At 52.6% G+C, this 27,263-nt stretch overlaps 1 protein-coding gene across 1 annotated transcript; it reads left to right on the top strand.

The window, feature by feature from the left end:
* On the top strand, positions 1-23,982 carry DTX4 (deltex E3 ubiquitin ligase 4). The gene is made up of 9 exons (XM_074954501.1): positions 1-902; positions 7,877-8,600; positions 13,137-13,198; positions 13,664-13,825; positions 14,096-14,157; positions 15,005-15,157; positions 17,467-17,628; positions 20,945-21,034; positions 22,603-23,982. Exons 1-9 carry the CDS (start codon positions 695-697, stop codon positions 22,834-22,836), a joined length of 1,857 nt encoding a protein of 618 aa, XP_074810602.1. The 5' UTR covers positions 1-694; the 3' UTR covers positions 22,837-23,982.
* The last annotated feature ends 3,281 nt before the right edge of the window (positions 23,983-27,263 follow it).

Below are 27,263 nucleotides of genomic sequence, written 5' to 3'. Positions count from 1 at the left end.
GCGCTGGGCCGGGCATGAGGTAATGTGGTGAGAGTAGGGAGGGGGCAGCGAGGGCCCTCGAGACGCTACGCTCCTGGGAGCTCGCGCTGCGGCTCAGACTCCCCGGCTGCAAAACCCAAGGAAGTTGTTTGGGGAGGATACAATAGGCAGGAGAGAAGGAAGCAACCGGGCCGTGCAATGGGGCGTCGCTTCCTGGCTTTGGAAAGGGGACGTCGAGCTGGGTGACGGCTTGCATTTCCCTGCCTGCGTCCGGGAAAGCCCGACCACCCAAATTCCTCTAAAACAAGGAGGCAGGAGAGCAACAGGGAGGTGGAGCTGCTGCTCATCCCGTGCAAAGGGGGGGAGAAAAAAACTAGAGCATGAAATTTCGAGAAGGGCTTGTTGCAGAAAGAAGCAGCAGCAGGAGGCGGAGGCGCTGCAACTAGTGTAACTAAACCCCCGCCCCCAACAAACCCAGAGCGAGCTAATCCTCCTCCCGGGAGCCCCATTGCAGAGCAGCGCCCCGTAGCTGGGTCTTGGTGGATGAGTGCAATGTCTCGGCGCTGCAGGGGAGCTCCGGGGGGGCACGTTGCAGGGAGGGGGGAGTGAGGGCGAGCTGCATCCCCCCTCAACAAGCAGCCCGGAGGGACCCGGCCCCCCCCCCGATTTATTGAGGTCGCGGGCAGATGCGGCGCTGAACCCGGCCGGCGGAGCCATGCTGCTGGCCTCGGCCGTGGTGGTCTGGGAATGGCTGAACGAGCACGGCCGCTGGAGACCCTACAGCCCGGCCGTCAGCCACCACATCGAGGCGGTGATCCGGGCCGGGCCGCGGGCGGGCAGCGTGGTGCTGGGCCAGGCGGACCGGCGGCTGGCGCCCTACCTGCTGGATCTGCACTCTATGCACCAGTTCCGCCAGGATACCGGTGAGTGGGGGGCGCCCAGCGTGACCCGGATCGCCCTGCACTGCCGGGCCTGGCCTGACCCGGATCGCCCTGGGGAAGGGGAGCCCGACCCGGATTGTCCCGTCCCTGTCTCGGGTCGTTCTGTTTTCTGCCCTGTAGCGCCCTGGTCCGGATTGAGGGGCACTGGCAGAGCCGTGGCGGGAGCTGAGGGGGGAGGGTCGGGATTGAGGGGCACTGGCAGGGCCGGGGTCCCGAAGCGTGACAGTGCCCCTGGTTGGTGCCCATGATTTTTTTCAGTCCCCGAGACTTGGAGGCTGGTGTTCCCAGCCCAGGTGCACCTGGGCTCCCTGCGGGGAGGCAGCCCCCGGTTCGCAATGGGAAGGATGTGGGTGTTTCCGAGAACGGGAATATACCCAGGAAAGGCGGCTTGCCTGGGAATCCCTGGGCGCCTGTGAGCTCACACCGAGCTGGGGAATCCCCACTGCATCCCGAGAGGAGGGGGAAAGAGGTTGCAGGTGGGGCAGCTCCCCCAGCATGCAGGGTGTGGAGCAGTGTGAGCCTAGTCTGGCACCGGGGGGCTGTGGGTGGCCAGTGAACCTGGGTGGGAAGGGAGTAGAACTGGGAGGGGTGGGGGGAAGAGATGGCAGCATGGGGAGTGCCAGCTGGGATGGGGAGACTCCTGACAGCACAGGGGCTCCCAGCTTTCTGGCAGCCCCTCCCTGCTTTGTTATAAAGCGGGGAAATGCTGGCTCTTGGCTGAAGCTATGCCGCTCGAAAGGGCAGAGCAGAATCTGGTTGTTGGCATGGGGAAGGGTGCTGGCTGGGGCTACTGTGGGGCCACAGTGGTTGGCTCCTCAGCTAGCCTCTCTGGCACTCTCGGCTTGGTGCCCCGTGCAGCCCCGTACATGCAAGGGTATAAGTTGGCTGTGGGGGCTGAGCTGGAGACAACAGTGGCCCTGCCCAGAAACAAGGGTGCAGTGGTGGCCTGTGCATGGCCGGACATGATGCTGGGGAAGATGGGCACCATGCTCCTAGCCCTGGATGTTCCCAAGCAAGATGGATCATGGACTGGCACCGCTCCTGCTGTGGGTTCCTTTCCCCCATGGGGCGTGGCTCAGCTCCCACTCCCCATCCTTCCTGCTGGCCCTGTGTCTGCTCGGTCCAGGCCCTCCAGAATCACCCCACTCAGTGGGCTAGTCACCATGGAGAGAGAGGCAAGTTGTCTGTCCAGGTTCATTGGGGCCAGATTTTTCTCTAGAGACTGTCCAGAATAACCCCTCCACACACACACCACTCCCAGTGATGGAAGGACCAGGCAATCCATTGCTCACGGTCTGCCCAGAAAAGTGACATGGTGAGCCGGTCTGCCCAGAAAAGTGACATGGTGAGCCAGCACGGAGGAGTGGGAGGGAGATGGTGACCCCCAGGTGGATGCCCGGGAGAGGGGCGGTGACCAGGGTGCGGGCAGCCTTTCTGAATGGGATGTTGGTTTTGCTCTTGGCGTGACACCCCTCCAGAAGCTACAGGTGTCCGTGGCTGGGGGCTGTGGCCCAATGGTGATTGCACCCGTCCTCGGATCCCTTTTCATTTCCCATGTGGCTGGGGAGGGCGCCACAGCCCTCCAGATGAACTGCCCCTTGGTGGGCTAGTGCTCCTGGCACAGAGAGTTAAGCCCACCCCACTCCCAGCTCTGAGATCTCCCCTGGGTTGATAGGGGAGGGGGGTTCTCCATTTTTGTACAGGCCTGAGATCTGCAGACAGCAGGGCCCCCCCCATCCACTTTGGTGGGATGGGGAGTCGGTTTCCAGTGGAGGCACCCCTACATACATGGGGCTCCCAGTGGCAACCCTCTCTTTCCCCAGGTTCCAGCTGAGAGGAAGGCAGGGAGTAATAGTGAAACAGGGGCTCTGATGGAGGGAGGGGGGTGGGGTGGTGGATGCTAGAGTGGGCCCCCACCCCACCCCAGCCCTACTGCTGGGCTGAATGGGGAATTGTTCTGCCTCTCGCTGGCTTGCTCTGAATGTTGTTGTTTTGGGTCATTAAGGGGTTCTGATGTGGGGGGTCACGACCCCAGCTGAGCCTTGAATAGCTATTGTCCCTTTTCTTCCCTTCTTGAATGGGAGGCTGGCCGCATGTCCCTGGCTTTGGGAGGGGAGGGGGGACTTTCCCACAGGATTGCTGCATGGCGCTGGACCTGCCAGATGCTGAATGCCAGCACTGGCTCCTTCCCCTTCTCATCTGGGATTATAATAAATTACAGATGCTGTTCGGAGCTTGGTTTCTCGACCCACCCCTCCCCACACACAGCTCCCTTGGCAGTTCCCCCTTTGTCCCCCTCACGTCTCATTCTGTGGCCTTTCTCGATGCGGGAGAGTTAAAACATTTTCTACTGAAAACTCAAGACTAATTGGCTGAGGAATTCTGTCAAGCTTGGAGTTCGAAAAATCATGTGGGAAGCGTTCGAACTCCCTTCCCCTGCCATGTTAATGTGCACAATTAAAAATCCAAGCGTGACCTCCCATGGAGATATAATGAAGTGTTGGAGCTGACAAAGTGAGGGGTTGTACCCCAAAATTGTAGCACTTCAACTATATACCGGTGCTTATGATGTGATAGCTGTTGCCATTTGGGAAGAGGCAGAAGCTATGCCAGTATAAACCATGCTAGGGGTTGTACTGATTTAAATGTGAAGGTAGAATCTCACCAGAATAATTACAGTGGTACCAAACTGGTGTGTAGACCAGCTCTGAGACTTCCTTGTGCTTTACAGCATGCTTACGTGCATGTTACGAAGCACCGTATGTAATTACAGTTAAACTCCAGTTTATTCTTTCTTTGTTCACATGCTGAGCTGCAAAATTCAGTGTGTTCTATTCTACTTCCACCATTGCAGTGTCTGGGTGCCTCACAATCTCTAATATTTATCCACACACATCTCTGTGTGTCTGTCTGTGTGTGTGTGTGTGTCTGTCTGTGTGTGTGTCTGTGTCTGTGTGTCTGCTTTACTGATGCAGATCTGAGGCCCATAGAATCATAGAATATCAGGGTTGGAAGGGACCTCAGGAGGTCATCTAGTCCAACCCCCTGCTCAAAGCAGGACCAATCCCCAACTAAATCATCCCAGCCAGGGCTTTGGCAAGCCTGACCTTAAAAACTTCAAAGGAAGGAGATTCCACCACCTCCCTAGGTAACGCATTCCAGTGTTTCACCACCCTCCTAGTGAAAAAGGCTTTCCTAATATCCAACCTAAACCTCCCCCACTGCAACTTGAGACCATTACTCCTTGTTCTGTCATCTGCTACCACTGAGAACAGTCTAGATCCATCCTCTTTGGAACCCCCTTTCAGGTAGTTGAAAGTAGCTATCAAATCCCCTCTCATTCTTCCGCAGACTAAACAATCCCAGTTCCCTCAGCCTCTCCTCATAAGTCATGTGTTCCAGTTCCCTAATCATTTTTGTTGTCCTCCGCTGGACTCTTTCCAATTTTTCCACATCCTTCTTGTAGTGTGGGACCCAAAACTGGACACAGTACTCCAGATGAGGCCTTACCAATGTCGAATGGAGGGGAACGATTACATCCCTCGATTTGCTGGCAATGCCCCTACTTACACACCCCAAAATGCCATTGGCCTTCTTGGCAACAAGGGCACACTGCTGACTCATATCCAGCTTCTCGTCCACTGTAACCCCTAGGTCCTTTTCTGCAGAACTGCTGCCGAGCCATTCGGTCCCTAGTCTGTAGTGGTGCATGGGATTCTTCCGTCCTAAGTGCAGGTCTCTGCACTTGTCCTTGTTGAACCTCATTGAACCAGATTTCTTTTGGACCAATCCTCTAAGGGATCCTCTAAGAAACTAAGGGACTTGCCCAAGATCCTGCAAGAAATCTGTGCCAGAGCAGCGAATTGACCGTGGGTGTCCTAAATCCCAGGCTGGTACCCTAACCTCTGGGCTGTCCATCCTCGATGGGATATCTAATGGGACTCTGTCATTAGTATTGATTAGTGTGGTTCCATTGCTGTGTTTGTTTGTTTTTAAAGTCTCTAGAAGCTTTTTATTTTTGGGAACGCCCTACTCACAGAGGGCTGGGTCCAGCAGCTGCATGTTTGTTTAGTGCAATAGTGACTGGATGAGGTATCGCATACAGAGCTAAAGGTTAGTTTTTTCTTGAGGAGTTTGATCCTGCAGTGTTGAAGTCAGGGGAAATTGTGCTGCTGCCCTGGGTGGTGGCAGGACCGGGCACAAGAGGGGAACCACAGCAGAGCAGTTAGTGTGCCCCAGCAGTGTCTCTCTCTGAGATCTCATGTGATCAGAATAAGCCCAGCAGGGTTTTACAACTTAACGCTGTCCGAGTTTGTGAGATTCACCAACTGAGCTGCGCTGGGTCAGAGAGGGTCCATGCGGCACCCGCGGAGTACTGGATCTGAGTGTTGTCTTCTTGGTTTCATCGCCTAACATGGTTCGGCTTTGCAGGGACTGTAGTCCCACGTGTATTGCCTTGTGACAATTTTTTTGCATCAGTGTCGTAAAACATTTCCTTTAAAAACTAAGGAAATTCCCAAATGCACAATTGTGTGAAGGCTACAAATGGAGGTTGGTTCTTAAAATGGAAAGAGAAATTTTGTAGTAATTTTAACAACAAAACATCTGAAATTCAGGAATCTCCTAGTTTGTGGAACCTCATTTAACTGGACTCTGCACTTTTACCAGTGCTTGTCCTCTACCCATGCCCCACTCCCTTCTACCCCTACCCTTCATCCACATTCTCGGTATGCACCACAAACCTTGAATTACCAAAAATACACAGAATGCCATTGCACCGTGCCAGGGATGAAATGAGTTGCTGCGGCTCAGCCCAATTCTGGGGTGCCCACACACAGAGAACTACAGCTCACTGGGACTCTCCCAGTACTGGAGTCCCGTGAATTTTGGGTTCTGATTCATGCTGGGAATACTATCAACTACCGTAATGTAGATACGCTTCTACTCCTCCATTCTCACCTCTCCGTGGAGCAGCAACTCACACACAGACTCTCCTTCCATTCAGCCACCTGTCAACAGAGAGACACATCTCTGCTCTTACCCCTCCGCCTACAGCCCAGAAATGATGCTGCCCTGGATACCTGTGGCTTGGCTCTGCTACAAAATGTAGCCACCTCTGAATATAGTCCTCTACGACTCGCATAGCTGAGCTGGGGCTGAGTGCTATGGGCGGTGTCAAACTGCATTCAGGTCCAATTCAACTAATGTCATTGGTGCAAACAGCATTTGGAGGTGATTGTGTGGAGGAAATCAAAACCAAGGGGACAGAAAGCTCAGGCTACCCTTTCTATCCTGTTGATTGTAATACACCTTGTATCTGTAACCTCCACATGAGCAGCAGACTCCAAAGAGAGGTGGGTAGGGAGGTGGGGTGGTCCGAGTTAAGGCTGTTTGTGGAACCATGACTGTAAATTTTCTGTCTTTTACAGAGTTAAAAAAAAATCATTATTTGTAGCCAATAAAGGCCCGAGCTCCAATTGGGCTTCATGGTGGTGGGTGCTGCACAGACCCTCAGCTTGTCTTTGCTCCCAAGTTCCATTCGTCTAACTTAAATTGGTTTAGTCAAGTGAGTGCAACTTTTGAGTGGACTTGTGTACCAGCTTAGTGCTGGTTATATCTGTTTAGTTTCTGCTTGTAAATCTACTGATGAGGGACAAACTACTACCAGCTGGATTAAGGCCTGGTCTACACTTAAAATATTTGCTGGCATAGCTGTGTTGATTACGAGGGGGGAGGGAGAATCACACCTCTAGTCAACATAACTGTGCTGGTAAAAGCTCCAGTGTAGACAAAGTTACACTGGCAAAAAAGGTCCTTTTGCTGGTTTTGCTTGTTTTGTTCAAAGAACAGGTATAAACTCTACCAGCGGAGGAACTCTTGCTGGCATCAGCTGTGCCTCCAGTAGGAGGGGTTGCCAGGATCGCTATACCTGCAAACGCTTTCCTTTGTAACAGGGAGGCTAATGAATCGTTCGAACAATTTAGCAAGTCTCGCAGTGGATACTCCATCACTGGTCATTTTTAAATCAAGATGGGATCATTTTATTAAAAGCTGTTCTCTGGGAATTGTTTTGGAGCAGGTCTCTTGGCTGTATTAGACAGGAGGTCAGACAAGATGATCGCAATGGTCCCTTCTGGTCTTGGAATCTATGAATCTAGTGGAGATGAGGCCTGATGGAAGAGAGTCCACACGCACAATTGTGCTGATAAATAAACTGGTATAAAATCAGCCCTTCCCCTTAAGCTCATGCGACTTTGTTTGAAGTGCAAGAAACACTCTTTGCCCCTAAAAACTTAAGTCCAGATCCCCTAAAAGGTATTTAGGTGGTTAATTCCCATTGATTTCAATTACAGTCTAAGGCAATGGCTCTCAACCTTTCCAGACTACTGTACCCCTTTCAGGAGTCTGAATTGTCGTGCATACCCCCAAGCTACACCTCACTTAAAAACTACTTGCTTACAAAATCAGACATAAAAATACAAAAGTGTGAGAGCACACTAATACTGAGAAATTGCTGACTTTCTCATTTTTACCACATAATTATTAAAAAAAAAAAATCAATTGGAATATAAATACTGTACTTACATTTCAGTGTAGAGTATATAGAGCAGTATAAACATGTCATTGTCTGTATAAAATTTTAGAGAGTACTGACTTCGCTATTGCTTTTTATGTAGCCTGTTGTAAAACTAGGCAAATATCTAGATAAGTTGATGTACCCCCAGGGGTACACATACCCCTGGTTGAGAACCACTGGTCTAAGGCTCTGACATCTTGCTTTGGGCTGGTTACGTCTTGTATCCCCCAGCTCGTACCCCCATCCCATCCCATGGAGGCTGTGGGCCCCCAGCTTGTAACCCCCATCCCTTCCCAGGGATGCTCTTGGGGAGTGGGGTATGGACAATGTATGTAGCCTGGCTACCACAGACTCTTCTCATCTCTCTGTTTCTCCCTAGGCACCATCCGCCCAGTGCGGCGGAGTTACTATGACCCCTCCTCGGCGCCAGGCAAGGGTGTGGTGTGGGAGTGGGAGAACGACAGCGGCTCGTGGACGGCCTACGACATGGAGGTGGGCATCACCATCCAGCATGCCTACGAGAAGCAGCACCCCTGGATCGACCTCACCTCCATTGGCTTCTGCTACGTCATTGACTTCAGCACTATGGGCCAGATCAACCGGCAGACCCAACGCAAGCGCCGCATCCGCCGACGCCTCGACCTGGTCTACCCACTGGTCACCGGCACCCTGCCTAAGTCCCAGTCATGGCCGGCCAGCCCGGGCGTTTCCAGCTCACCCCCCACCCCACCCTGCACCTGCCCCCAGTGCCTTCTGGTCATGAGTGTCAAGGCGGCGGTTGCGGCTGGGGCCAATGGCGGGACTGGCGCCGCGGTCCCCCAGCAGCAGCAGCGTAAAGCCTCCGCCCCGTTGGGTGGCCCCAAGCCTCCCATCCCAGCACCTGGGCTCAAGCCCCCGGATGGCACGGCCACCACGCGCAGCTCGCTGAAGACCCTGGCCTCCCAGGTGAGCCGGAGGCAGGCAGCCAGCACACCGGCCCTGAGCTCGGCCACCAGCCCGCCTGCCGCCAATGGGAAGACCACACGCGCCAGCCTCAACACCCTCAACCGCACCCACCTGCAGCGCCTGGCCATCGCTCAGTCCCGTGTGCTGATTGCCTCCGGGTGAGTGAGCGAGCAAGCGAGGTTCCCCCTGGGGTTCTTAATAATCAGCCCAGGTCCAGGGTACCCACATCACAGAATGCCAGCCCTCCAATAGCTGGTGCTAATCAGCTTCTTAGCCAACGGTCAGTGAAGTGGGCTATGGAGGCCGAACTTCCTGGTGGCTGTTGGCAGGACTGTGCATGAGGGAGGGGGGAACTTGCCCTGGGGTAACCTGTCCAGTACCCACTCTGGGAATGGGCTCCGAGGGCTGCCCCACTGGCCCTTTCAGCTGCGTTCAGTTAACATCCATTGAAAGGAGAGCCTGCATCACGGGTCCCGCTGTTTGTTTCCGGTGCCCTGCACCCTCGGCCTTGTCCATGGACATCTGTGCTGCCACTATAGCATGGGTCCGTCTGTCATGGCTGCCCATCTGGGACTGTGCATCTGTTGTTTCAGTCGCGTGCTGTGTGTGTACTTGCATTCTGGTGTTGCTGCTGTTTTACTTTAAAGGCCTTCAGCAGTCAAGACACCAGGCTGGCATGGGATGGGAGGCCAAGTGTTGTCGTAGATCAAAATCTGGATAGGAGTCGGAAAGCAAAAAGTAGGGTCCAGTGGTCCGTTCTCATCCCGGCAGAAGGTGAACAGAGGGATATAATTTCCATACTGGACCGTGTGGTATTTTATATATTTATTAGTGATCTGGAAAGGAGGGTGGACAGGAAAATGTGCAGAAGACACAAAGCTATTTAGGTTAGTTAGGACCAGAGAGGGCTCCGAGGAACTTCAGAGAGACCCAAACAAGCCTGGGGAATGGCCAACGTGATGATAAATGAAGTTCAGTGTCAATAAATGCCGTGTAATGCATACTGGAGGGGAAAATTTAAACACTCGTGCACCGTACATTAATCGCATCAGCTCAGGAATAAGTTGTCATTGTAGACAGCTCAGTGGAGACCTCTGCGCAGTGTGCAGCTATGGTCAGAAAAGCTGTTCGGGTGCTCAAGGAATGGGATGGAGAATAACACAGAGACTTGTAGTGCCAATACGTCAGCCAGTGGGGTGGCTTTGCCTGGATGCCTTTGACGGCACAGGTCACCCTGTCTCCAGAAGGATGTTGTAGAATTAGAGGGGTTCAGAGAAGGGCGGTGTGAATGGCTGGGGCCCTGAAAAAACTTCTGTGAAGAGAGATAGCAAAAGATTACCTTAAAGAGGAGCTGTATAAGAGGGGATGTGATGGAAATATGTAAAATACTGACTGGTCTAGAGAAGGGAGATCCCTGTCTCATAACATAAGAACAAGGGCGAGTCAGTGAAACGGAGAGGGGGGGAATTCAAAATTGATGAAAGGAAATACTTTTCCACACATTTTGTCATTAGCCAGTGGAACTCTCTGCCACAGGATGTCGTTGAGGCCAACGATCTAGTAAGGTTCAAAAAGGAACTGGACATTTTCACTATTAACAAGAATACCCAGAGTTATAACAGTCAGTGATAACAAAGGTAGCAGGGATATTAAACCTCCTGATGCAGGGGTTAAGCCAGTCTCTAGTAGAGACCACGATGAGACCTAATGTGGGGGGAAATTATAACCTGTCTGCTCCTGTAAGGCTCATGTAGCTTCTTCTGCAGCATATGGTGCCAACCACTGTCAGAGACAGGAGATTGGGCTAGCTGGATCTGGGGTCTGATCCAGACTGGCAGTTTTCTTGTGAGTCCCAGCCCAAGTGTGCAGGGTGCATTTACACCAGGTGACTGGGGTCTAGACCATGTCAGCCAGTCCCAGGTTCCAGCCATTAAGACCTGGGAGTTTCGTTAACAATTGGCCTGGGGATTCCATAGTATCTGTGTTTTAGCTGCCGTAGGTGGAGGAAACCCCAAGTTCCAGATCCCAGCTGGTGTAAATCAGTTTGAGCCCAGCTGGGGATCTGGCCCACTGATTCCACTGGAGCTACATGGGCCATCGCTCCATTGACTTCATCTTCTGATTTACACCCACTGAGGATCAGGCCCAGAATCTTTGTGGTGGCTATTTGTCACCTCCAAATCTATACGGCACAAACCTCCAGGGTGGTGGAAAGTCCCTAAGGAAGAAATAAAGCCCCCTGTAACTGTAGCCCACACCTCAGCCCCTCTCTATCTCCCTCTTCCCATCCCAGCCCCTCTCTTTCCCCCTCGACAAATACCAGAGACCTCTTTAACGATAAAATGGGGGAGGCCCGCAATCCCCTTTTGAATCTTAATGAGGCTATGGGACATTCTTTCACTCGGCCCTGCAGGGGGAGGGGGGCGCTATCAAAAGGCCTATAGAAAGCTTTTCATGCCGCTGCCTGATGAGGAAAACATTTCGCCCCCCTCCCCAGAAATCCCTTTCTTGGCCATTTAATTAGCGTGGTTCTCGCCCTTTGTCTGTCTTTTCCATCGGCCTTCTGTCGCCGTTCGCCCAGGCCTGTGACCCCTCCGGGAAACTTTCCCATGATAGAGAGCAGGAGGAAAGGGCCACGGGAACAAAAGGAGCTGTGAATGGTTCAGAGACTCAGGCAGGGTTTCTAAAGATTGAGAGAAAAGGGACATGGGGAGGAGGAGCGCGCGGGGGGGGGGGGGGGGGCAGGCATGTCTCTAGAGTAGAGGATTCTCTGGCTAGGCCTTGGTCTGTCGCTACGGCAACTGTTGTCCGGCTAGGAAGGTGCCCGGTTCTGGCTCGCCCTCCTCTGTTGCCGCCCCCAGGAATTAAATAGATCCCCCTGCTTCCCCCCCGCCCTAAGCCATGTCAAAAGTCCAGCCAGGAAATGGCACATTCTGACTCGGCCGGGCGTGCTGGTGCCCTGGCATTGTGCCACCCGACCCCTGTGTCTCGCCGGGGAGCTGTCTCTCATTCCGCAGCCTCACACGGCCATTTGTCCCTTCCAAGGCCGCAGAATGGGACACGGGCCACCCCCAGTGCAAAGTGTGTGGGGCTGTTTTGCCATCATCGCCCCCTAGAAGCCCCACTTCTTCCCCTGACTCTCCAATGCCACTTAGCCCTTCAGGGGCATAAGCATTGATGGAGAAAATGGGCAAAGCAGGCCTCACTGGGACACCAGCAAAAAGCGCAGGGCATGGAGAAGAGAGAGGGGGGGGGCACCAGTTGTGGGCTCAGCTGACCTCATTGGCAATGAGCGGTACATGCCCAGCCAGCAGTCTGTGATGGTGCCTATGTCTGCTATTTTCTGGGCTCAACCTGGTTGGCAGCAAACACTGGACACGAGAGTGGGTGGCGTAGTGGGACCTCTGCCCCCTGGGTTCTGCCTTGTACCCAGAGTCCCCCTTGGTGGTATATTTCCCCGAGTCTTGTTGCAGTGTTGTCTTTTCCTTTTCGTAAGTCCATCTCAGGTGGTGCAGTCATTAGGTTCGGTGCTAGCCCAAGGTCTTGTGATATTCAGTCCCGGCGCCTTGGTCTGGGCCAGAACAGCACTGCCACCCCCAAAGCTTGGCTGTGCTTCCAGGTCTGAAAGATTGTAGCCCCACCAGCCCTAGAAATGATCTCTTGAATGAGTAGGAGATGTGTGTATAAAAATCCCATTGCCTGGATTATCGTGATGTTCCTGCTGTGTCAGTCCTGGCGGAAGAGCTAGCCCCGGAAAACAGGGCTGTGTACCATCTGGGTGTAACTGGAGCTTTCTGCTGCTCTCAGGCTGCCACGGACATGTCTGAAGTGCGTGGGTGGGTGGAGCAGTGGCCTGAGGTGATTTTTAGGGCCAGGTACAGAGGTTAGAAATACTCTGGAGTGCAGTTGTCATCAGGACAAGGAAATTTTGGGGGCAAGGCCTTGTGGGGACTAGAGCTCTCTAGCCTCTGCCCCACACTCCCCTCAGCCTGTCATTGTCTCTGGTGGCTGTATTTCCAGATCAGATGATGAGTGTCTCCCCCACCCACCCTCTAGCCCTATGCTCCTACCCAGATTGGGTGCGCACCCTGGCTCGCGTGTGCACATGCTGGCCCTTGCCAGACTGGGTTGGCCCACAAGGTGTGTGAACTGCAGGATGTTAGCCGGAGGTAAAACCTGCTGGTCTGGTTGGGTCACATGAACAATAACAGCTCCCATCCCCTGCAAGGTGCAGCCTGGAGAGGAGAGGAGAGGACAAGTGGCTGCGGTGGGAGCTGGGTGCAAGGCATCCTGGGAAAGGGAATGTGCCACGTACCCTTGCTTTGCCAGCCCCCTTCTCCAGTGGGGGGTGTCTTGTGAACTTCAGGCTGAGCCACATTCACTCCCTGGTTTGCTGAGCCCCTTGTCCTCGGATCGCTCAGCCTGCCCCAGCCCCAGACCATGTCCCCTGCTTTTCGGGCTCTCCGTTGTCCATTGATGTTCCCGCTCCCTCTCTGTTTGGAGGGCTCCTGTTTGCTCCTCACTTGCCCCCCCCACTCCCTAGCCAGGACTCCCATGGTGGGGGGCGGTGGCCTGAGACAGGGGAGCCTCTGGGGGGCGGTGGGTCCATGCATTGCACCAATCAGTGGGCCAGGGGCTTTCCCCAAGGGGATGGACTCACAGTGAATTCTGACCCCCCAATTCCTTCCCCTCAGGGTTCCCACCGTACCAGTGAAGAATCTCAACGGCTCAAGCCCTGTTAACCCCGCGCTGGCAGGTGAGGGAGCCAACCGGTTGGGCCAGCCTAGTGTGACTGAGCAATAAAGACCTCCGGGGGCAGGGGTGCAGACTCACACTTCTGGGGCTGGTGTGGGGAGTGAGCTTTGAGCAGCACCTGTGTAGAAAGGGATGGGGGGTTCTGGGCAAGCCTGTACCCCAGAGGAATGGGGACAGACAGTGATATTGGTCCATTTGTTGTAAGGGGTGGGTGGGGAGGGTCCCTGTTCTAGGTAGGGGATGGAGAGCACCATTGGAGGGCAGGACAGGGGGCTCATAGGCTGCGGTTTAGGAGCGAGTGGGGTTGGGATGTCCGTTCTGTGAGGGTGCTGGGGATTCACAGGGTGGGTCTGGATCTGTTAGAGGCAGGGTGGGGCTTTGGGTCGCTGGCCCGAAGGGCTTGTGGGGGTGCCTGAGATTCCTCGGAGCTGGCTTCTCAGGGCCTTTCCTCATCTTTCTCCGGCAGGGATCACCGGGATCCTCATGAGTGCGGCGGGGCTGCCCGTCTGCCTCACCCGCCCCCCCAAGCTGGTGCTGCACCCCCCACCCGTCAGCAAGAGCGAAATCAAATCCATCCCGGGCGTGGCCAACACCTGCCGCAAGACCACCAAAAAGCAGGCCAAGAAAGGTGAGTGTGAGCCCTTACTCAGAGCCTCTGGGAGTCTGCACGCCCCTAGCGGGAGCCCCTTTCTGTCCCCATGTCCTGCCAATCTCCCCACCAGGGTGCCATTCACCCCAGCCTTATTGCACAGCTTCCCCTCCCCCCAGGGCTCTGTCCCCCCTCAACCCTCCCTTCCCCATGGCGCCCCTTTCCTAGGGTGCCTCATGTCTCCCCAGACACGTTCAGGGCAGTGTAACTCTTGCTCCCATGTGCCGGTTCTCTTCCTACCTGCCCCAGGTAAAACCCCGGAGGAGGTGCTGAAGAAATACCTGCAGAAGGTGCGTCATCCTCCGGACGAGGTGAGAGCGTGGTGTGCCAGGTTGCCGTCTGTTGGGGTGTAGGGTCGGTCGTCTGTCTTGGGCTAGGTCTTCACTGCCAAAATCTCTGTAGTTCTGCAGTGCATTAGGGCTCTGGCTGTACAATCCTGGAGAAGACAAGGCACAGGTAGATTTGACCTCAGTGTAGCTGGACAAAGTCAATGCTCTACCCCCGCATCCCTCAGGTGACCTCTGCCAGCTACAGCGAGATCAGAGCCACGTCTACACCAGGATCGTACAGCGAGCTGGAGCTGTCCCTGGTTGGTTATCTTGCCATGCAAACACACCCTTTTGGGTGAAATGTGAGGAAAGGTTGCTCACGCTGTATGTGAGGTGTAGGGGGTTGCATGCTGTGTGCACGTTGTCTGGGTGGGTGTAAGCACATGGCAGAGTTGCACTCGGGGCGTTTCATAGCTGCTTGCTTCTGACTGTTGGTGTGTCCTCGGGAAGGGGATCCTTGCGCCGGCAAACAGGGCTAGGCTGATGCCACTGGAGCTCACATCTGCCTGTCCTTCCACAGAGCAAGGCCAGCTCTGGCTTCCCCCGCCAGTGGGCCCTGACCCTACCCTGATGACGGGGCTCTGATTCCTGTTTAGCCTCGCCGCCCCACTGAACCTGCGTGGCAGTAGTTCTTGCCCAGTGGGACCTGGGCTGAAAAATGCTCCTCTCTCTCCCCCCCCAACGTGGCTCATTCACATTGGCCTGCGTGCTCAATCGCTGCGAGCCTGGGCTGGATTCAGACCAGGTCCGTCTCTCCTGTCTGACTCAACTTTCTCCTCTTACTGCCTCCTCCTCCTCTGCTGCTCCTCCCCCCCCCCCCCCCCCCCAGGACTGCACCATCTGTATGGAGTGCCTCTCCACCCCCTCTGGCTACAAGGGACCCCAGCCAGCTGTCAAGCCCGACCTAGTGGGAAAACTGTCCAAGTGTGGCCACATCTACCACCTCCACTGCCTGGTCGCCATGTACAACAACGGCAACAAGGTGCGTGGGGGGCTCGGCCAGCTGCCACTACAGGGCCCTGGCTAGGACTGGGTCCTAGCATAGAATGTTCCCTGGGGTTGGACGCTGAGCCAATCAGATCGCTTGCCTGGGGCTGAATCCTCCCTCCTGATAGGCTGTAAGAGCCCAGTGTTCTCTCTGCTATTTCTCCTGGTGTCTTCCATTGGCTCTGTGGGACAGGAGGGCTTTGCTTAGTCACTTTGCGGTGAGCGCCGATTGACCCTTCCTGAATGCTTGGCTGTCTCAGTAAACGTTAGCAAGTCGAGTAGAAACCATTCTCAGCGTGGGTCTTCCTCATATCTGGCCATCCCTGCCCCAGACGGCCTCTTCCATTCTCTTCCCTTAAACCATCAGTGAATTTCACACAGCTTTCCCATGGTTTTATCCTGTTTCGTTAGGACACCTGTCTGTGCTGCAAAGATTATCTGGTTTGCTGCTGGGCATGAGGCAGTAGTTAGAGGTACAGATGGGGAGTCATGAGACCTTTGCAGATGTGCAGATATGGTTGGAAAATGTCCCCTCACCTGCTGGAGAATTTTTGAGTTTTTGGCAAAAAAATCTAAAGCTAGAGTATCTTGGCTACAATCCAAATATTTCCATTTGGAAAGTAAGCTGTGGTGCCTCCTACGAGTTACTTTGTAGGTGCCTTATGACGCCATTCTCCTCTATTGGCCAGGCTACCTGCTTGGACTATGTCTCCCCTGTTGCATCACGGCCTCCTTGTCTTGGTGAGGGGAGGCGGTTGCATCAGGACTGGTGTATAGCCACGATGCATCATGGGAGTTGAAGTCCAGCTGAGGAGCCCAGACCATAGAAGAGAATGGGAGCATGAGACCGCTGAAATTCAACTCCAGTAAGGTCCCTGCTCTGTGCCTCATTTTCCCCATCTGTACTACAGAAGGTATTGTGAGTAGAGCGGGGTGAATCACTGCATTTTTTTTGGTTTGCTGACCGTTCTGGAAAGTTTAAAAAAAAAAAAAAAAAAAAAGGGTTTGGGTCAAGCTGAATTTGAAAATTCTGAAAAAATTTGCCACATCAAAAAAGTTTGTTTTGGGTCAAATGAAATGTTTTAGCAACCCAAGACATTTTGTTTTGGGCATTTTTAAAGGCCTAGAGCAGTGGTGCTCAACCAGGGGTACACGTACCCGTGGGGGTTTGCAGAGGTACATCAACTCATCTAGATATTTCCTAGTTTTACAACAGGCTACATAGAAAGCCCTAGCGAAGTCAGTGCAAACTAAAATTTCATAGAATGACTTGTTTATACTGCTCCATATACTGTACACTGAATTGTGACTATAATATTTACATCCCAATTGATTTATTTTATAATTAATGGTAAAGATGAAAGTCAGCAATTTGTCAGTAATAGTGTGCTGTGACACTTTTGTATTCTTATGTCTGATTTTGTAAGCAAGTAGTTTTTAAGAAACCTGGGGGTGGTACACAAGACAAATCATCCTCCGGAAAGGGGTATGGTAGCCTGGAAAGATTGAGAACCACTGATCTAGAGTCACAAAATGGCCAGAGAAGGAAGCATTGGTGCCACCTCCCTTAAAAGCTTTTTCCCAGGAGTTAGGACACTCCCCTGGATTGTGGGAGACATGAATTCAATCCCCCTCCCTCCCCACCTCCTGATCGGAAGAAGAGATTTGAAGTTGGGTCTCTCACGTTGCAGAAGAGTGTCCTATGGGCACTGGGGCAGGTCTCTCTCTCTTTCTTCTTGAAAATGATTCACGCAGATGACCATTGATCAGTGCGTCTTGGGAAGAAGATCCATTCAATATATTCTAGGGAAGGTTGAAGTTTTTCTAATTGAAAAATGGCTTTTCAAACCAAACAAATTTTTGTTTGGTTTGAAATTTTCTGGGGAATCAAAAATGTTTTGCATCATTTTGATTTTCATTTTTGGGTTTTGTCCCCCCACCAAGAAAAGCGAGGGAAAGGCGTGAGGAAGAAGGAAGAAACATGAAACTCAGAACAAAACTTTTCGATTTTAAATTAAATGGGGGAGAAAAGGAAATTGTTTAGTCAAAAAACCTGAAAAAATTCCATAAACGTTTTTGAAAGAAACAAAGAATGTTTCATTCTCAATCATTTTATGGGAAAAACCATTTTTGATCATTCATATTATTTCCTAGACAAGGTGCGGGGGGAGTGTGTGTGGTTCAGTAGAGGGGTATGTGGCGGGATTGGAGGAATGTCAGTCTGACAACAGTAAAAACGAAGGAGGAAGCTCTCCTGATTTGGTTTCTTTCTCTCCTTTCTTCCTTTCTTACTCTTGTTCTCAGGATGGGAGCTTGCAGTGCCCAACCTGCAAAACCATATATGGGGTGAAGACTGGGACTCAGCCCCCCGGGAAGATGGAATATCACCTCATCCCTCACTCGCTGCCTGGGCACCCTGACTGTAAAACCATTCGGATCATCTACAACATCGCGCCAGGGGTCCAGGTGAGACCCCAGCTCTACAGGAGAGAGGGGGCGTGTGTGACACTTCCCGGAGTTATCTGGGGTTGGGAGGCGCTTTGCTACCACCTGCCCTTAGCGTGAGGAAACCTTGTCTGTGCCTACAGGGGGCCTGTTCCCTGCCTCCGCAGGCAACAGATTCAATCCCCTCTAGGCCTCGCCAGCCCTCCATCACTCAAGTGGCATAGCGATAAGCACACTCCAACCTTAAACCCTCTGAGCATCTCCCTGGAGCATCCAGCCCCCGCTCCACTGGACACTCACAAAATTCACAGATTCGCTGCTCCCAGTTTACCAGTTCCACCTCCAGTCACGACTCTGTGAAACACACAGCACTGAGACAAGTGTGTCGTGAAAACAAGCCAAACTTTATTTAACAAGGCATAAGAATGGCCATACTGGGTCAGACCAAAGGTCCATCTAGCCCCGTATCCTGTCTTCCAACAGTGGCCAATGCCAGGTGCCCCATAGGGAATGAACAGAACAGGTAACCATCAAGTGATCCATCCCCTGTTGCCCATTCCCAGCTTCTGGCAAACAGAGGCGGCTACAGACACAATCCCTACCTGTTCTGGCTAATAACAATTGATGGATCTATCCTCCATGAATTTTTCTAGTTCTTTTTTGAATCCTCTTGTAGTCTTGGCCTTCAGAACATACCCTAGCAAAGAGTTCCACAGGTTGACTGTGCATTGTGTGAAGAAATATTTTTTTGTTTGTTTTAAACCTGCTGCCTATTAATTTCATTGGGTGAGCCCTAGTTCTTGTGTTATGAGAAGGAATAAATAACACTTCCTTATTTACTTTCTCCACACCAATCATGATTTTATAGACCTCCATCATATCCCCCCCTTAGTTGTCTCTTTTCCAAGCTGAAAAGTCTCAATCTTTTTAATCTCTCCTCATATGGAAGCTGTTTCATGCCCCTAATCCTTTTTGTTGCCCTTTTCTGTACCTTTTCCAATTCCAATATAGGCACGGAGATTCAAATGAAAGCAAGTAGAAATTTTAGAAACAAAAGGTTACATCTAAAGTGAAATCATAATGTGTGTTCGATAACCTAGACCGAGTCAGCTAAAGCTCCCCACAAAGCCCTGCCAGTGTGTTTCAGCCAGGCCTGGCTGTGATCCTTTTCCCATGAGGCAAGTCACGCTTGTGTCCTCAGTAAAGAATGCCAGGGGTACCCCTGCCCCCCCAGATATCCCCTGACAATCTGTCATCTGTACTTGTAAGCAGGATCCCTTGTATATTTCCTTACTTGATTAGCAGCTTGGCTATGTATGCAAATAGATCTGTATTGCTCAGACAGGGAGGTAAGCTCAGCCTGGAATGGTCTGAGGCACGTCACCTGTTTACCCACTATGATGGGTTCCCCCTGGGGTGCCACCTGGAAGTTTGGTACCACTGAGCCCTCTGACCCACCAGCCTGGGCGCTTCTTCTCACACTATGCTGCTGTGACAAGCAGCAGACTCACTCCCGGTCCTGCACTTTCTCCAGCATTCACACAGGTAGGGACACACCCAGCTGCAGTTACATGCAAGCTCTCTGACCAGCCACTGCATGAACCAACAATAGAGAGGCTACAGCCAAAGTAACCACCAGCTTCCCAGCTAGAACCACCACCCCCGCCACCCACACACACACTGGAGTATAAACCCAAAATTATACCATCTTGCACTGTAAGCTAATAGAGTTCATCCCTCCCTAAATGTGGAGAGGAAATGCAACAGCCCCCTGAGCTAAGATTCCCAAGCACTTCACTCCAAACTTACTGATTTAGATTAAAACATAAAATAAGTTTAACTACAAAAGATAGCAGATCAAAGCAGATTACCTAGTAAATAAACAAAAATGCAAACTAAGCTCAACATACTAGAAAGATAGGATTTGAATTAACAGTCTCTCACCCTGATGGATGATACAAGGAGGCTGCAGATTCTTAAGGCACAAGCTTGCTTTGCAGCTTGGAATCCCCAGGTTTTCATACACAGGCTAGAAATCCCTTTAGCCTGGGTCCAGCACTTCCCCCAGTTCAGTTTTTGTTCCTCAGGTGTTTTCAGGAGTCCTCTTGTGTGTGGAGTGAAGAACAACAGATGATGTCACTCCCTGCCTTATATAGCTTTAGCATATGGCGTGAATCTTTTGTCCCAAACTCAGTTTGTGGAAAAACACTGACATCCCCAAGATGGAGCCCAGAGTCATGGGGCCTGGTTAAATGCCCTTGCATACCTTGCTGAGTTATAGCAGCCATTACTTACAGGCTGCCTGGAATGTTTACAGGGGAAGATTAAGTTTTTCCATGGTCCATTGTCTTTGCTGATGGGCCATCAGCACTGTCTGGCTTCTTCATTGTTGTACCAGAAAGGCTAGTTGTGGGTGTCACCCAGAGTAAGCAGGATGGAAATACAGCTACATAGTCAATATTCCTAATTTTATATACAAAAATGATTCATGCACGCAAATAATCATATTCAGCAAATTATAACTTTTCCAATGACACCTCACATTACCCATCTTGTACAAAATGCATCATAATTATGTCCTTAGCATATCGTCATATCACTGTGAAGAATATGGGGTGCAATGTCACACCCGCCTTAACTCACATACCTTGAGAACATAATTTTCAGTATAGATGCATAACCCCTTAAATATTATCTGTACATATATGTCACAGCGATCGTGATGACCAGTGGGCTGCTGGCGCTCTGTAGAGACCTCATGTGCCACCCTTTGATGAATTATTATGCAGATTTCCAACTCGGGGGATCCCTATAAAACCCTATGTACCCCCTCTGCCCACTTGCCTCAGGAGATCCCTGGATCAGAGCAGATGGGTGTGGAAGGCGCCTCTCCTGAGAGCAGTTGCTGTATTGTTGCGTGTAGCTGCCTTGGTGCAGCCATGGAGAGAGATCTGTGATAACTCCATACCCACAAGGGCTGTCTCTGGTTGTGACCCAGTTCCTGGAGGGAATGATCGTGCTGGTGCAGCAGCTGTCTTGTGCTTGGTGATGGCGCGTACATTAGAAGCAGCCTTCTTTGGAAGTGCTGCCGGACAGGCAGGCTGCATGGGGAGCTCGGGGTAATGTCTCTCTGCAGGGCCATGGGCCCCTGGCTGGGCACCCTTCTCCCTGGCGGGGGGCTTGTAGCAGATCCAGCAGTGGGTGATGGGGGCACTGGAGGGCCCTGCAGTTGTGTAGCCCTGCAGCTGGTGATGCTGTGATGACTCAAGATTAAACAGCGCTTATGCACCCTCTCAAGATCCCAAAGGATGCAATTTCTCTCTCTCGATCTGCACAGGGACCAGAACACCCAAACCCCGGGAAAGGCTTCACAGCCCGCGGATTCCCTCGACACTGTTACCTCCCGGACAGCGAGAAGGGCCGAAAGGTGAGGGGTGTCCTGCCAGTGTTCCCTCTGATTTTTCCCACACATATGCAGAATGAATTTTGTTATGTGCACCAATATGAAGGCAATGTGTGACACATCACCTTCATATTGTGCACATTACAAAATTCATGTGGTGGGCGTGGGGCCAAGGGGTTTGGAGTGTGGGAGGGGGCTCAGGGCTGGGGCAGAGGGTTGAGGTGCGGGCTCTGGCTGGCAATGAGGGGCTCAGGACTGGGGCAGAGGGTTGGGGTGGGGAGGGGAGAGGGCTGTGGGGTGGGGCCGGGGATGAAGGGTTTGGGATGCAGGCTGTCCCAGGGATACAGCGGGGAGAGAGGACTCCCCACCAGCTCTCCCCCCCACCCCGCAGTAGCACCTGGGCTGGGGGGGTGGCAGGGAAGAGGCGCCTCTCCCCACCACGGAAGCTCTAGGGCTTGGCTGGATTGGCCTCTCCCCACCACAGCCCTGAGCACCTGCGCGGTGCTTAATAGGCTGCTGCGTGGCTGTGCAGCTTAGAGGGAACTTAAGTCTTGTCCTATGTCTCCCAAACCCAGGACATTCGGACTGGGGGGGGGATTCTGCCTTCAGTCAGTGGTTCATTAGGGCAGTGTGGGGTGGGGTGAGGTGAGCTTTCCCCAAGAGAGCAGCTGGTTTGGGGCGGGACAATAGCCAAAGGAAGAACCACACACCCCTAACATCCCAGGTGGAAAGTGTTCTCCAGATCCGGAGAGGGGACAGAGCATCCCTGCAGAGTGGGGTTATTGTCCTGTGGAGCTGAGAGAAGGGGCTGTCATAGGACAGGCTGCCCCCTCCTCATTGGAGAGCCGATGAGGGAGGGAAATCTGTAGGAGATTTAGGGTTGCCGGACTAGCCCAGGCATCTTTGGATGATGATGGGGATTCATACATAATGATGGTGCTTGCGTCCCCGACACAAGCTCTTCTTAGTAGATGATCTTCAGCTCTGGGACGTACCAGCTCCTTTCACTTGGTCTCCTGCAAAAGACCTAAGATGCCAGGAGCCCACCATTTCAGTGACATCTCTAATGGACAATCGAGGCCTTTTCAGAGGCTGTGGGTTCATGCCAGAGAAAGCCCCGGTATACTTCACAGCGAGCCAGACCTAAGTCCAGGAGCGCTCTGTGCACAAGAGACCAGATACAATGTCAGTTGCAGACCATTTAAAACAAAAAACAAACCCCCAAATTGAACCCTGGAGTTTTTTATTGAATTTTGATATGAAAATAAACTCATGTTTGTTTTGTGCTGCTTCTGAATGTGCTGGTCATAACATGTTGCCGCATTTTGTATGGAAAACTCAGTGCCTTGCCTGTCATGAGAGGCAGCTGGAGATTTTGGTTGGGGAGCCAGGTTGGTGGTGGAGAAGCACATCAGCTGGATGAACAGCTGTGAAATAACAGAGTTATCATGTTATCTGTCATCATTATGTTTCAGAGTTAACGATGAACCGCGCCACTCAAGCTTGGGAGAGGCTGTGCGCAGACTCCAGCCTGTCTTGGGGTGGGCTCTCAGCTGCTTGTGTATTAACCTTTCCCTCCTGCACTCCCCCAGGTGCTGAAGCTGCTGCTCGTGGCCTGGGACCGCCGCCTGATCTTTGCCATCGGTACCTCCAGCACCACCGGTGAGTCGGACACGGTGATCTGGAACGAGATCCACCACAAGACGGAGTTTGGTTCTAACCTCACGGGCCACGGCTACCCAGACTCCAACTATCTGGACAATGTGCTGGCCGAGCTGGCGGTGCAGGGCATCACGGAGGAGAGCGCAGCCCAGGAGAAGGACTGAGAACAGAGGGAGGGGAGGAGATGGCATTTCTTTGTGGTGGGAGCAGCGCTTTGTCACGTGGCGGTGCCCCACACTCGCTGCCTCCTCTCTGCCCCGGTGCCTGCACCCTCCCCCACCTCCTCCTCCCGCTGCTGTGACGCTCAGAGGGCACCAGTCGCACCATTGAGACGTGTGGCTTGGGGTTGGAGCAGAGGAGGGGGCCCACAGTGCCTCGTCAATGGGCATATCTGTGGGGCTGGTCTCCCAACATGGGCGCCGCCCGCACCCAAGGTTACGTTAATCTTGTTGCACTTGGCTGGGAATGGAGGGGGGATTGAACCGCTAAACCCTGTGAAAATGAACTGCCTCTTAGGGCACTACCCTGCGGGAAGTGCTCCTGTCCCATAAGGCAGCTCCGGCACCGCATGGGAGCCGCTGCAAAGGCCTGTGGGAATGCCAAGGATTCAAACCGGTCCTAGTCTTGCCCGGTTAGGAGACTGGTTGCGTGTTGTTATGTCACTGCTGCTTTCATGTTGTGGACTCAGTGTGAGTTGGAAATGTGCTGTTTGCAGGTCTGGTACCCCCCTCCCAACCCACCTCACCCTCCCAGGCCTGCCTGCCTCCCCGATCCCACCGCACATCGGGTCAGAACCAGGTCTGCTGCCTGCTTGGATCTGAGCCTTGGGGAAATGAGATGGAAATCCCGTCTCCTTGATATGTTCCACACTGGGTCAGGACCAGAACTAGCTGGGTACGAGTCTCCTGGTGCCGGTCCATAGTGGGCTGGAGCAGAACGAGTTCCTTAACGATTCATTCCAGCCACTATGTGAACAGTGCTAGAGCAGGGGATGGGAATCCGTGATGGATGGATCAGAACCAGACCCGGTCTTCTCCGGGTCCCTCTTCCCCTCCCACTCCCCCTAATCCATTCTCACCTGCGTCAGAACTAGTCCAGGTGGCTCAGTTTTGTGCAGTGGGGTGTGCGGGAGAGAAATCCCTCAGTCCCTGATACCTTCTGTACGGCTCAAAACCAAGTCTGGTTCTCCCTGTCTCAGTAAGTGTAGTTTACTGCAGTCCCGTCCAGAACTGTGTGAGCTGATCTCCTTGTACCTGTGAAGGAGCCATACCCCCGGGGTGGCTCTGTCTGGTCAGACCTGGTGGGGGTGAGTTGTTATGTGGGGAGGGGAGGTCTGATTTTCTCCCCCCCCGCCCCCCCCCATAAGATGGGTTCTTTGAACTGTTTGTATGGGGGAGTCCCCCTGGGTACAATCTGAATTTATATACCTCATGTTTTGGGGGTTTGTCGTATATATGTACGTATATCTATCACGTCACACTTGAAGATGACGTTGGCGCTAGGACGCTTAAAGGAAACGGTACTTAAGTTAGACCTGGAGGCCAAGTCCGCTGGCACTGGCTGTTCACCACGGCATGGGGGCGAGGCAAGCTGGGCGGCCATCTTGAAAGAGAGGCGCCCAGTCAGGCTTGGCCACATTGCAAAATGGCCACCGCATGCCCCTCAGGAAGGTGGGAAAAGGGCACAAATACACTCCTGTTAGTGTGACTCTGTGCTGTTCGGAGGTGGGGGGGGGGGCAGGGGGCTGATTGGAAACATGCCTGACCTGGGGTTAGCCTCCATGTTGGGGAAACAGGAACCCAGTAAAATCTATAGTTCATCCATAACCCTGCTTGGCCTCTGTGGTGCTGTGACCTAATGGCCTCTTTGCAGCTAGTGAGTGGGGTGCCAGGTCCCATCCCTGTAGTGAGATGGGGAAGGGATGGGTGAGGTGGCTCCCTGTTGGGATCCTGACCCTCTCCTGTCTTGTTACTTAGTTCTTTGGCTTCTTGGGCTTTCCTGGCTTGGGGATTTTCCCCTTGCAGCCCTTGTGAAGTCCCTGTGGGGCAGAGGAGAGGGGAGCAGGTGATGTGGCTGGGTGGGGGTAGGTGAGGCAGGACTAGGGAGGGATAGGAGTTGCGATTGGCTGCAGATGGAGTTTGCCAGAGTGGTGGCAGGAGCAGGGAGAGGAGGAGGGGAAACCCAGAGGCTTCACAAGGCCTGTTCACCCTGCCCCAGAGAGATCACAGCAGCCCCCAAGCTGGGATGCCTGAGGAACTGATCCTGTTCCAAACTGCCTGGAAACCCCCTTCATTGCCACAACAGCCCCTTTTAGTGAGGGGCTGAGATCATCCTGTCCTGAGCACCCCTTTTGTCTCCCAGGGGTGCCAGTGCCCCAAGACCCACCCTTTTCTGTATTTCCTATGCACTTGCTAATGATGGGGGAGTAGTCCTACCCCCAGACTAGAACAGGGGGAAAAAGGAAAAAAAACAAAACAAAACACTAAAAAATGGAAATGTTTTGATTTTTTTACAAGGCAAATGATGCTTTTTTGCTTCAAAATTGCTTTCCATTTTCTTTTTTTTTTTTTTTAATCTTTAAAATGCTCTAAACTTGAAACTATCTTTTTTCCTTTGAGTTGCCAGAATTTTTTGGTTTTTAAACTATTATTTTTTGAACCACCAGCAAACTGAAAATGCTGTTAATCACACAGATCTCCCCCCAACCCTTGAGATTCCCCACTGTGCATATCTGAGCTCCCTGCCCTAGCCTTCCCCACATCCTCTATCCCCCCCAAGTATATCTCAGCTCCCGCCCCAGTCCCATATTCCCCCTCCTAGCCAGTAAGATTGTCACACGTTACCCGCCCCCTACCCCTGCTGCGCTAGCAAGGAGTGGCCTCCAGTCGGACTTGGTTTCTGGGATAGGGGAAGAGGCTTGGAAGGGGTCTCCTACAGGCCCCTGTGATTGTTGCTCCCAGGGAGGGGTGGGGTGTTGATTGTCTCTTCCTCCCTCCCCCTCCAGCTGTGCTTTTGTTTTATTTCTAACTGTGGTTTTATACTTTCTCTAGAAGGACCTGGGTGGGGTAGGGTGGCTGGGCTGTGGGAAGGGTCATCCCTCCCCTCTCTTTGTGTGTCCTCGTGGCATTGGATGCGGGGTGTGCGGCTGGGGTGGGGCAGTGTCCTGCTGTATATTGTGTTCTGTTTGTGAACGGTGCACTGTGCCCGTCTCTCTGGTGTGTTGCCACACGATGGCGCTGCCCGCTCGTGTGGGGTGGATGTGCCAGTTTAATAAACAGAGAGCTCTCCCACCAGGTGGTGGGGGCGTTTGCTGTCTGCATCACCCGGGCCTGTCCGTGTGTCTTTTGTTACCGTTTGTGGCAAGTGGTCATGTGAGAGCCTCTTCCTTCCAGGGGGATGGTCAAACCAAGGCCAAGAGGGAGTTATGGAGTCTGATTCTCATTCACCAGTAGAAGTTGGTTCCATAAGAGAGATTCCCTCGCCCACCTGCTCTCGCTGATAATCTGGGACGAGCATGGCTGCCAACAATCTTTTCGTATCAGTGAGTTGAGCTGAAACAGTTCTCTGCTTTGGTCTGTCTGAGCAGGCACTGCCCCTCTCACTCTCCAGAGGTGATGCCCCCCTCATGAGCTGTGAGTGTTTAATTCCCTCTACCCCAAGGTAGAGGGCTGAGTTCACAAGTGGTAGAACAAGGTGGGTTATACTAGGAGTCACCCCTAAAAACCTGAGACTGTTTCCCTAGGGAAGAGCAGGGCCAATCTATGAAAAATCCCTCTTGATCTAGGAATCTGTTCACCCAAATACATGCTGGATTTCATAGACTACAACACAGTATATACATATATATTTTTTTACAATTTTTTTTAATGCATTGTCCCCTGTGCAATTAACTGCTGGCTGAAATAAAAGAAAAGCTGCATCTTTCTAATCTATTGTGGAAACCTGCCAGAGGTTAGAGAGAGAAGGTAGTGGCTGACTCAGGATACTGGGTTCCTTTTTTATAATGGCATGTGAGCCGACTGTGAGTACTCAGAAAAGGGTAAGGGGGGGAAGGAATGGGGGCGAGAGAGGGGGTATTTTTGATAGAACTCAACCTCAAACCATTTTAGTTCTTGCTTTTATGGATGCCCCCTAGGAGCATGCTGGAAAAACTTCCTATGGATGGACAAAGGCCACGCCGCTCTTTGTGTGGGTCTCAATTTTTGCCCAAGAGCAGGCTCTTTGGCTTTTATTGGGGTTTGCTCTGCCTGCCGGGGTGCAAAGGAGGTCTGTCCATCCATTACCACCACCCTCTCCTGAAGTGTGAACATCATCCTGCCTTTCCAGCTGGGGAAACTAACATGGGGCAGGGGGGGACGCAGAGCTGTGAACGGAGCTCTGTGCTCTGCCAATCTGCTGCTATAGCCCAGCAGCTCTGTGGCAGCCATCTCCATGCAGAAGAGAGCTAAAGGAGGTCTGGGGCCTGTAGCATGAGAGAAAGGGGGAAGGAGAGCTGGGGGCATGGGTAGGGGAGGTTCCCCTTGTTGAAGGATGACCCTAAAGACACCCCAAACTACACAGCACCCCTGGTGGGATCATGTAAGCATAGGTG

Source organism: Natator depressus, chromosome 6 (genome assembly GCF_965152275.1).
Source record: "Natator depressus isolate rNatDep1 chromosome 6, rNatDep2.hap1, whole genome shotgun sequence".
Classification (NCBI taxonomy): Eukaryota; Metazoa; Chordata; order Testudines; family Cheloniidae; genus Natator; species Natator depressus.
Note: the sequence above shows the minus strand (reverse complement) of the source record. Positions and strands in the feature narration are given on the sequence as shown.